This window comes from Merops nubicus, unplaced genomic scaffold (assembly GCF_000691845.1).
Source record: "Merops nubicus isolate BGI_N331 unplaced genomic scaffold, ASM69184v1 scaffold11445, whole genome shotgun sequence".
NCBI classification, from domain to species: Eukaryota; Metazoa; Chordata; class Aves; order Coraciiformes; family Meropidae; genus Merops; species Merops nubicus.
Genome location: NW_008610301.1, coordinates 2,475 through 14,074, shown reverse-complemented (window position 1 = coordinate 14,074; position 11,600 = coordinate 2,475). Strand labels below are relative to the sequence as shown.

The following is an 11,600-nucleotide window of genomic DNA, read 5'->3' as shown; positions in this document are numbered from 1 at the left end:
CTTCTCTTCTGGCTCCACTCTTGACCTGGCTTTTTTTGCAGGTGTGAATGGAAACAAGTGCTCGGGGGCATCGACCATTCTGGAGAAGTACAAAGTGGGGAAGGTGATTGGGGATGGCAACTTTGCTGTTGTGAAGGAGTGCATAGAACGGTGAGCAGCAGAGCTGAGCAGTCCTGCTGGGGATTCTCCTGGGGAGAGCCCCACGTGTAGCAAAACTTCATGGAAAGTGTGCTGCAAGCTGCAGAGATAAGCCTACACTTGAGGAGGAGCAAGCATAGCAAAATCCACATAGCTTTCACATAGCAAAGGGAGATGAGAGCAGCAGGGGAATGTGGCTTTTTATCCCCAAAAAACCATTCAACATTCCAGCCCCTGAAATACTCTTGTGCTTGATTTCCCACGGGTGGGCAGGATACCTTCACAGATCTGGGCTGTTGCTGCTCTTCCTCTTCAAGCTTTGTGTCACACTTTGCTGCTAGTGCAACCATAACAGATGATGTGACTGTCACCTTCTCAGTGTATTTCTTACAACCACCTTCTGCTGTCTTCATCAGTGTGAGAGTTATGTCAGCTTCTTAAACCTCATGAGGGATCTCCAGCTTGTACATGAGTGTTGGGCAAATCCAGCAAACAGCAGTACAAAACATAAACCTAACAGAAAGTTCTTATTACTTGATCCTGCTTTTATTGAATTGTAAAGAAAGATAATGATGAATGGAAACATCTCATCCCAGCCTTAGCAGCTCAGAGGTGCACAGAAAGTGTGCACAGAAAATACTGAGGTGGCAGTCTTGCCTGGTGACTGGTGCCAGCTAAATGTGGCCCCATCCACTCAGAACTCTTTGAACCCTGCCCTTCAGCCAGTTCTTCATCCAGTGCACTATGAACCCACTCATCTCACAGTTGGGCAACTTGTCCAGAAGCATGCTGCAAGAGACAGCATCAAAAGCCTCACTAAAACCCCAAAAAAACACCAATCCAGAAGTTTTCTCCTGATTACCTACAGAATAACTCATCAGTGCTTACATCCTGGCTAGGTAATCAGTAGCAGATACCCAGAACATTATCTCCTATGTTTATTTATAAAATAAATACACACCAATAATTGCTAATAATAATGAAAGGGACTGCCAACTATAAATGCTTGTCTTTTAATCCCTATTAATAATTCATTTCTCATAGTGTTGTGATTGGAATTCTTGGTTGTGGAGCCAGGATCCTCCTATAGCAGCTGTTCTAGGAAAAGAATGAGGTGGTCTCTTCTGTGGAGGGTGCCTCTGTGTCTGTATATAAAGGCTTGAATCAACAGATGGACCCTGACAGCTAGACAGAAGAATACCAGAAACCTGTCAGTCAGTACTGGTGGAATCAGCACACAAATGATGTGTATCTAGGGGATTTTGTTAGGTGCTATAGTAAAGGACATTGGTCAGAGGGATTTGAAGGTGGTTGTTGAGTTGGCTTTGTGAACATTCACTCCTCTTTCCACACAGTGTAAGTGGCACAGGGTTTTTAAGCTGATTTTGCTGATCAGTTGTTTTCAGGCTCTCAGATAATGCATTTACTGCAGTGCAACCCATAAATTGTGATTGTGAGTGACACACTGTAGTCATAGAGGTTTTACACCAGGTCTGTTACACCAGAGGATAGCATTTCACAGAGACCATTTAGATAACACTGCTAGCTAAAGGCTGGCTCAGGTTGTAACTATGACAACCACACAGCTACAGCTGCACCTCCAGAGCAGAGCTCCTCCACTGCATTTTTTTCCAATAATGGGTAAATTGAATGGGAGACATCAATTCAGGCTCCATTTTTGTAAGGTCCTAATCTTGACTAGTTAAATATAATGCCCAAAGTATAGTGAAAAATTATCCTGGAATCTTAAAAACATGTCTGACTGTGGCTTTTGCAGCTGCCTCCTGAATTTTTGCCATACATGGGGTGTTCTGATGCACACTTGAGTCTGTAGGGATTGGACAGAACACAAAACAGTAGCAACAGAGTCTTACAGAATCTTCTTGTGATTTTTAATTCATCATTAATATAAGTATTAGTGTCATCTTTGTTTTAAAAAAATATAATCAATCTGAACACAAAACAGTAGCAACAGAGTCTTACAGAATCTTCTTGTGATTTTTAATTCATCATTAATATTAGTGTCATCTTTGTTTAAAAAAACAAATCAATCTGTGTTGCTTCTTTCTCTCATCTTCCTCTCTGAAGAAACTGAGATTTTTATTGCTTGAAGGCATGAAAGGCAAACAAGAGGTCCCTTCTGTGAAAGTGTTTACTGAAAACTATATAACCACCCTCTTAAATGTCATGGGACTTCAGCTAACTGCTGTAGAATAACATAGAATACTTCAAAAAAAAATAAAGAGTAAAATACAAAAGGTCAGAATTGGTTCCTAATGAATTCTGTTGAATTTGAGACTAGTCTGTAATGAACTGTAGATTTTTAGCTCTGCTGAATTTTATTTTTTCAACTAAGGTATAATTTTTTTTCTTCTGCTCACCCATAAATGTATATTATTTTATCTTTAAAGCCTACCAATTTAAAGCCCACCAGTTGATCTGTGTTTTGTCAGCAACTCCATGGGTCAAGGCATTCTGTTATGATGATGTTTGATCTTACAGGTAATGCCACAATTTGTTGGCCAGTTTCTAATTAATGGTTCTCATATTTTTTTTCTTGCTAGATCCACAGGAAAAGAATTTGCCCTGAAGATCATAGACAAGGCTAAATGCTGTGGGAAGGTAGTATACAATAATTAGCATCTATAAGAGAATTAGCAGGAACAGCACTAGCAGCTACTCATTAGTGATAAATAGTCTAGAGTAAGAAACAGTCATCAATTTTATTGGACTGACAAAGAAAATGTTAATGTGTCCAAAATATATCAGAAATTTTTCGTTCTGTAAAACATGAGAGAGGAAACTTGCAGCTAAATGTTTATTTATATGATTCCTATCCCTCCCTGTCTCTTATTTTTATCTTTTTATGGTCATACATGCTCCTTTTATATGCAGAACATGGATTTGGAAGTCAAGTTTGCGACCATTTCTTTCTGTTCATGTAGTTTCACCATCCTGTTTAACAAAGATCTCTTAAAAAAAGAGACTGTTTTTTTAATTCAAGCCCCTCAAAAAAAGTCAAAAATTGTCTCTTTGGTGTAAAAACATGCTACATAATCAAAGCAAATATCTGAGAGTGTCAGACCTCCTGCACCTTCCTTCCAAAGACAGAGAATTTAACAATGGAAGGAAAAAAAAAAACAAGAAACCACAGCCAAGAATGTAGAGTAAGTTTTGGACTAGATAACAGCAAATAAAATCCTTCTATTTTCACTGCTTTGCAATGTCAGCCCCAGGGATGTGTGTGTGTCTGTTCTGAAAGGACCTGTGTCTGTATAGGTACCTACAGGTGTTTGTATATCCACAAGCAGAGGACTCTTGTGAAGCTGTTTATATGTTAGGGCAGTGGCAGAACTGTCCTGGAAGAATTCAAACTAAGAGAATAACTACATTTTGCTGCAGCTGGCTCCTTCCTCTCTCCATTTCACACACCACCATAAACCCTGCCTTAAAAACACCCATCTGGCCCAAATATGCATGACCTGTATGTTGCTTGCTGCTCTCTAGCAGTTTATCTTGGCTGTCCTACAACCTGAATCTGATTGACTGATGTATTTTCCCAAAGCAGCTTCAGTGCTAATTATACAATAATTTCTCTGTCATTAAATCATATTAATATAGACTGAAATCTATATTGCATGACCCACTGTAATAAGTTTGAGAATTATTACTTTTTTACATGACAAAATGTAGCCAAATCAGTTGGAAATAACTAACTCCATATTAGTCATTTTAAGGACAGTCGTTGTCAGTTCAACAGCATTTTGGAACATATTATTATTGTTTATTTTAAATAAACATTAGTTATGTCTGTGCTTTATTTAAAGCAATTAATGTAGTCAAGTGAAACAAAAAGTGCACCCTAGTCGTAATTAATGCCTGTAATAAATTTAATATCTTCAGGTAGAAAAAGCTCTAAAAAGATTCTAGTTTTTGCTTGGGCTCTTAATGCTGGTTTTGAATTTCCAGGTTTCCATCCGTGAGGCTGTGGCTGTTCACCTTTGTTGAGGAGATTCAGCATTATGTTTAACAGAATTGCTTCATCTTTGTCTGTTTGTGTGTTGTTTTTTTTTCTCCAGAGCACTTTGCTTGGAGCAGACATATGTCTGTTCAGAATGACAATTGCTGCTCTGTCAAACTGAATTTCAGAGGTGTGACTGTTTCAGCCCTATCTGCCCCACCGTGCTCACAAAGTGAGAGGCACAAATGGCATGTGGTTTCTGAGGCACGTAGCCACCTACAGCTTTGGCAAAAACACACTGCACCCATAAGTAGCCCTGGAAAGAGGAGGTGAAGTGCCCTGAGATCTTCAGTCCCAGCCTGTGCACAGTGGATCACATCTACTCCTAGTGCTCTGCTCACCAACGCATGAAGTGCATGCTGCTAATCAATGCATTGAATAAGTTCCAAGCCCAGTGATGTGATTTGTTATCTGCCCAAGTGGGAGGAAACGAGTGTTTTATGCAAGCATAGTTACTTATTTTGCAGTGAATCTACATCCAGTATCTGTATTCTGGGGGTTATACATGAAAATGAGAAACATACCCCACACGGAAGGGGCATGTCATTTTATTTGCTCTCCAGTGTTAACCAAGTGCTAAGATGTTCTAGGAAACAAAACATCCTGGAGCTAATTTGTTCTTGAAACCCATTACTTCCTCAGAAGCCTAGAAAAGGGGAAATTAAACTCAATCTGTGTGCCATTAAACTGTTGGAGCCACAATGACTTCACTGAGCTCCTACATGTTTTGCAGATTGTAAATCTGAACATACATATAAAATGAACTGGAATCCACAACCAAAGCAGTTGAAATATTTTTTCCTGTGTATAATCTACAATGTTTTAAAAAAAATCAAGTCCTTGAAAATAAATCTGAGGTAATCTGTCCTGGAGTAACCTACATGAGAGGTGAAGGATGGAGAGGATCAGGAACATGGGAGGTTGCAATGATCCAGCTCAGGGTCAGGGGGTTCTGACCTTAATTTCACCTCCTAACACCCACGTAAGAATGTAATCTGCACTTCCTGACTTGCTGTCATGGTCTGGGCCCTTTTTTTCAGAGATATCCCATTGTTATAGTGTATGAAATACAATATCTTAAATTAAATTGGGTCAATGGTGAGATACGGTTGAGCTGAAATACAAGTTCACATCCAGTGTCTGGCAGTAACTCCTGCTATATAAATCAAACATCAAAAAAGAGTGCTCACTGATGAAGTGATCAAAGGAAAAGTGACTTGGCCATGTTATAAAATAACTGTTCAAATCAACTTCTGTGCTCTTCCCTGACCAGGAACACCTGATTGAAAATGAAGTGTCTATTCTGCGTCGAGTGAAGCACCCAAATATCATCATGCTCATAGAGGAAATGGACACTGCAGCAGAACTCTATCTGGTGATGGAGCTGGTCAAGGTAGGACTAAGGAGTAAAAAAAAATAGTCTTTTTTTTGTTCATTTTCTGTGGTGCTGTGAAATCTAGAAAATATCTAGGAACATTAAGCTATTACCTCCAGCCTGTGGAATGTGCACAGTCTAGAGAGAAATGCATAGTGGTTTTATGTCGTGTTTGCCAGACATGGGGTTATAGTGATATATTTACTGACAGAACACCTGCATTTATTTCACTAATACCTTTATTTAATATTTTAAAGAAACAAACCCTCTTTAATGAATTTATTGTAGTAGACAACAGATACAACAGATTTAATTCAAGTCTGGCAAAATTAAAACTCAAAAAAAGATCTTGCCTGTTTTGCTTCTCTCAAACATTCACTTTATTTCTAGTTCACCATAAAATAAATGCTGCTTTCATCCATGTATGGAAAAAAACCCCCCAAAATCTTCATTTTGGTGTGACCTTATGAACCAAATACACAAGTTGCATCAGATTTTAGTCACGTGCTCTCCTGTGTTCTGTACATACATGGCAACACTGCACATCAGCTCGGTCAGCATGTCAGATATAAATAATAATAATAAATCATCTTCATCACCAATTCTATTTCTGTCTGGAGCATTGTTAAATTTAATTCTTTAAGTTAGATTTAAGCATTGTTAGATTTTAAGTTAGACTTAATGTTTGCTGGGAAACCTCTAAAGAAAGTTGGTAGTTGCTAAATCCATAATTTCTGTAGCCTACCCATTTCTCTTCCTCTCTAGAAGTTATTCTTATATAGTAGAGGCTTTTTTTGGTTTTAAGACTATTTTTTTTTTAAAATATATTTTAATACACCACCATCTTGGCCTGTGTTCCATGAATTACTGCTTCTCTTCCACGTGGATTTAAATGCTTGGAATGCCACCCACAGCTCAGCCAGATGACTCCTACAAATGTCTCCAGGGTAACCAGCACAGAGACACCCACGTGGAATTTGTTGCTCTGGCTGGAAATGCTGCATGAGGAAACTCACTTTACATGTGTTATGTTATCCCCTCAGGAACATATTCAGAGACTGCACAACTGGCACCCTCAGAATTCACCAGCAGGTTCTGCACTGCAGGGTGGTGTGGAATCATTGAGGTTGGAAAAGATCATGCTGCATTGTTTGGCTTTGTCAGCCAGATTTATTTGCTATTTCTGTCATAGCTACAGAAATCCCAATTTGCAGGTCATTGCAACTGGTCAATGTTGCATTAGGCTTTTGGGCTAATTTATATTACTCTAGGCTCTACTCAAAATAAAGGCTGGGTTTTGCTGTGTAAAGGTATTGTATTGAAGGAAAGGGAAACTATTCCTGTACCTGTAGGTAAATGAGTGATCAAATGTAGGAAGATATGATAGGATAGATATAATAGAATGAAAACAACACAGAAAAGAGCTGTGATTTGCCCAAACTCAGACACCAGAAGCCTGGAGTATATTTAACACATTTGACCCAAGTCCTGGTCTGGTCTCTTGGTGGCAAGATCATCTTTCTGCAAAATAATAATTTTTTACTCTTTAAGAGGCATTTGGGCATGACTTTTGTCAGGGAAAATGGCACGTGGCTCTTTTATTAAATATCATCTATCTTCTGAGTTGTTTTTCATGTAGTGATCTGTTATCTTTCCCTTCCTTTAGGGGGGGGATCTCTTCGATGCCATCACTTCTTCCACCAAATACACAGAGCAGGATGGGAGTGCCATGGTCTACAACCTGGCCAGTGCACTCAAATACCTGCATGGTCTCAACATTGTGCACAGAGACATCAAGCCAGAAAACCTCCTGGTAGGTCTCATTCCTTTTTAAATATTTCCTCTTACTTTGTTCCCATTAATGCAGATGCTTGTGTATAAATGTCAAGGAGCTGAGCAGAGAACAGGAGGAATATTAATTTAGCATAAGTAGGTATGGAATAAATCTTCTGCCATGAGATAGCAATCACCATAACTCAAGTGAGCTGTGCTCAAACCTGTCCTTAGACCTCTCTTTATTTACATTTTGATTAGCTGCCATTTGGATAAGCAGGGCTATTGTCTCACAGAACAATGAATTGTAAAGCTGTGTGGGTGAATTATTTATAGTAGCTTGCAAGAGGGAGAAAAGGTGGGTTGAGCACCATTTCTTTGGTTATCTCAAGCAGTTTGTTTTCTCTTCTTTCAGTGTCATAGCAGGGACATCTTCCTGATGATTTACCAGTATTCTAGCCATGAATTAACTCTGTCCATACATTTATTTTGTCTTAAGGGACTGACTCCTTTTGTTTTCAGCAGAGACATAAAATAACTGGGCTGACAAGAATTACCATGCAGTCTGCTTTGGGAGCTGCTGGGACACATTTCACAGGGCAGAGCAGAGGCAAGCAGGCTGGCCTGCCTACACACAGAGCTTACACTTGCCTTGGGTGTTAGATAGCTTGTGTCTTGCTCTGAACAGGGCCATAATCTCCTCTGCTTGAGCTCCTGTCATCAGGAAGACTAGAAGGAAGCTTTCATCCACACTTGGTTGGCATTTCCTAAAGCCCTCTGTGGTGTTTGTCAATCCTGTTTAATGAGGTTGCACCTAGAGCAGGAGTCAGGGCTTATCCCAGGCTGGATTTTGACCTGTTGCAAGGATAAGCTGAAAATATTTTCCAATTAATAGTGAATTCTTGCCCAACTAATTCCACTGACAGTGTTTAGCCATTTCAATGAGGCCTGAAATAAATGAGATTGTTTAGAGAAGGGGTAGGTGGTGGTGGGGTGGGATGTGGCTTCTGGAGGATGTAATCACAGCAACATGGCACTTAGAGAAAGAAAATGAAGGTGGAAGTTGCTCTTCTTATCAGTTCATCTTCAAGCACAGCCAGTCCAAAGAAATTTTAAGCTCTCATTAGTGATTAAATCAGTTATAAATAGGCACAAATGTCCTTTCTGCCTAGAAAGCCTAAAGAGATTACTCAACTGATGCAAATCTTGTTCACTGGGATTGACAGTGGCAGAACGTGAAGATAACAGACTATTGAATACAGATGCAGATAATTCCCATCAATTGCTACCTATAACTTCAAGTGGTTTGTTGTTTTGCACAGGGCCATCCAGCTGCCTGAATTAGATTCTCTTATACTAGTTGTGCCTTTAAAAATATAACCTCTAAGAGGAATTGCAAATAGGAAATTGTTGTGTCAAGGAGATCCAGTGCTTCCATTCACAGTGTGAATTAGAGGGGATTGAAGGAAGATACTGAATGCCTTAGTGGAGTTCAGTTGTTTGAGGAAACCCAATAAATTCAGCCATTCTGGAGCTTCTGGAGTCCTGCATTCGAGAAACTAGATCCCATTGTAATCATATTAACACAAACCTTTTACTTTAAGAACAAAACCATGATTAATTCATTGGGGATGTTTCCTCTGCTGTTGGTCTGGTTTGATTTACTCTTGCTATTACTGTTCCTCTTCTCCCCACACACCATGTTCCTCTTCTCTCCCTACAGGGCTGGGGAAGTTGCCCTGTAAAAGAACTCACCTCTTTTTGCTGTCTTCTTGGTGTGATGATTTATTATTTCCAAAGAGGTTAAAGGATTTTAAAACTGCAGCTGTCCTTTTCCTCCTCCTCTTTTTATTTTGCTGCTTCCAGGTTTGTGAATATCCAGATGGAACCAAATCTCTGAAGCTGGGAGACTTTGGGCTGGCGACTGTGGTTGAAGGACCTTTGTATACTGTCTGTGGTACCCCCACCTATGTGGCTCCAGAAATTATTGCAGAGACAGGGTGAGGATGTCTGCCTGAGACACAGGGCTTGAAACCAGCAATTTTTGGCAGGTGGCCTCCTGGCTGTTACAAAAACTAGAAAAGAACAGGACCAAAGACCTCTTCTTTGACCTCTAGTGGTTCAATTTCTGTGCTTAAAAAGAAAAGTGCAGTTCTTTTTCTCTTTTTCCCTGGGATGCTCACTCAAGAGGCTGGAGAATTGGTCTGTTGTTGCTTAGCAACACATGATAACCTCAGAGAGAGGGACTCCAACACGGGGAGTGAGAAACCACATCCTTCTCTTTTATCATCACTGATCCTGAACTGGGGAACCTTGACACTGAATTGGATCTGAGTCTGTTCAGAAGACCCTGGAGAGTTTGGAGGGTTGTGGGGGGAAAAAAAATAATCAATGAAAAATGATGTTTTCATGTTTTCCTGAAGACTGTGCTAAGTCAAATGGTGCTTGGGTATAAAATACATTTCCACATCATCAGCAAGTAACGTAGAGTAGATTCTCAATATAAATTAATGTAAATATAATCAATTGTTTGATTGGAATGTTGGGGTGTTTCTTTTTTTAATCCAGCAGAAGTAACACAGTCTTATTTCCTCAGCTATGGCCTGAAGGTGGATATCTGGGCTGCAGGTGTGATCACATACATCCTGCTCTGTGGCTTTCCACCCTTCCGCAGGTGAGTGTCCCTGGCTGGTGGAAAGAAAGAACAGGAAAGGGCCAAAATCTGAGGAAGTCTTACCTGAGAAAAAAATTGATTGGATTGACACATTTTCTTTAACTTTTTTTTTTTTTTCTTTTTAAAAAAAACGTTGTCCTTATTGTCAAGGTTTTGGGATCAATTTTATTGAGGTGTTTTCCTAAGGACCAGCTGGTTCCCTGGTGTGTGGAGGGATGGGGGGTGCTGTGAGCTCATCCTTTCTTTTCCTTTTGTCTCTGGGTGTTCCCCAGCTCAGAGAACGTGTATTCCTTGCCCTCTAGTGCTTCCCTTTGGACACAGCAGCTTGCTGCTGTAGAGCTGAGGATGAAGGTCAATCCTAAACTCAAAGGGAGAATTTGCTTCTGTCACACTTTTAACCTTGTTAATCTTTTTTATAAGTGTCCTATAAACAAAAGAGTTTGCAAATAGGATTCTTGCTGCTCAATGTCAGGGCGTGTATGAGGTCTACTAAAAATCAAATGGATAAGCTTTGTGCCCCAGCAATTTATTTTCCAAAGAATGAGAAGGAATTGGGACATTTTAATTCACCTCTCGACTTATAAATTATTTGTGCACAATGTTTTTGTCCATTTTTATAGCAAAACACTGAGTTTTTACCTAAAAATCACCAGACTGAATAAGACTATTTTGCAAAGAACAGAATATAAACAATTTCTGTATCAGGAATGGTGTGAGCAGAATGAGAAGGAATTGGGACATTTTAATAGGGAATTCACCTCTTGACTTATAAATTATTTGTGCACAATGTTTTTGTCCATTTTTATAGCAAAATACTGAATTTTTACCAAAAAATCACCAGACTGAATAAGACTATTTTGCAAAGAACAGAATATAAACAATTTCTGTATCAGGAATGGTGTGAGCAGCAGGAGCAGGGAGGGGATGGTGCTGGGGGTCAGTGGATGCTGCAGTCAGTGCCTGAGCATTCAGGATGCCAAGGTTTTGGCACAAAGGTACTTACCTTGGTGATGTCAGTAGCCTGTCAATACTCAGTGAACTGAAATGTATCATGTGTTTTCCATCCCTGCCCTTTGGGCTTCTTGAAAACAATCCTGTTGTGATGGTTGAACAGAAGAGGCTCATTTCACTCCATTCTTCCCCCTGTGCTTTCTGTAGCAGGTCCTTTGCTCATTTCACTCCATTCTTCCCCCTGTTATGTGCTTTCTGTAGCAGGTCCTTCAGAACTAGGCTGGCAAGTGACTTTTTAATCACTTTCCCTGCTATGCAGTCTCTATTCCAGTGGAAGTCTTCACCTCAATAGCTACTTTTTGACCTCAAAATATTGGTTTTTCTGTCCTCATCACTCCTGATAGCACAACTCAGAAGTGCTGCCACTATATAACCTTGCAAATTATCCATTTCTGGCAGTTGAGATAATTTCTGTTCCACCCTCAAATCAAGTTAAACCTTTCCATGACAAATTGACTTCTTTCTCATGATTTTTTTTTTCATTACTGCTGTTCTACAGTGAAAACAACCTTCAGGAAGACCTCTTTGATCAGATACTTGTTGGGAAGCTGGAATTTCCTTCTCCCTACTGGGATAACATCACTGATTCAGCAAAGGTACTGGTGTCT

At 39.8% G+C, this 11,600-nt stretch overlaps 1 protein-coding gene across 1 annotated transcript in view; it reads left to right on the top strand.

The window, feature by feature from the left end:
- The window catches only part of DCLK2 (doublecortin-like kinase 2), a gene marked incomplete at its 5' end in the record, with an annotated part of 24,474 nt that overhangs the window by 11,136 nt on the left and 1,738 nt on the right, over positions 1-11,600 (top strand). Inside the window, 7 exons of the mRNA XM_008940871.1 lie at positions 42-150; positions 2,703-2,760; positions 5,433-5,552; positions 7,201-7,347; positions 9,174-9,307; positions 9,904-9,981; positions 11,492-11,588. Coding sequence (XP_008939119.1) covers positions 42-150; positions 2,703-2,760; positions 5,433-5,552; positions 7,201-7,347; positions 9,174-9,307; positions 9,904-9,981; positions 11,492-11,588 — 743 coding nt within the window. The remainder of the gene's footprint in view (positions 1-41; positions 151-2,702; positions 2,761-5,432; positions 5,553-7,200; positions 7,348-9,173; positions 9,308-9,903; positions 9,982-11,491; positions 11,589-11,600) is intronic.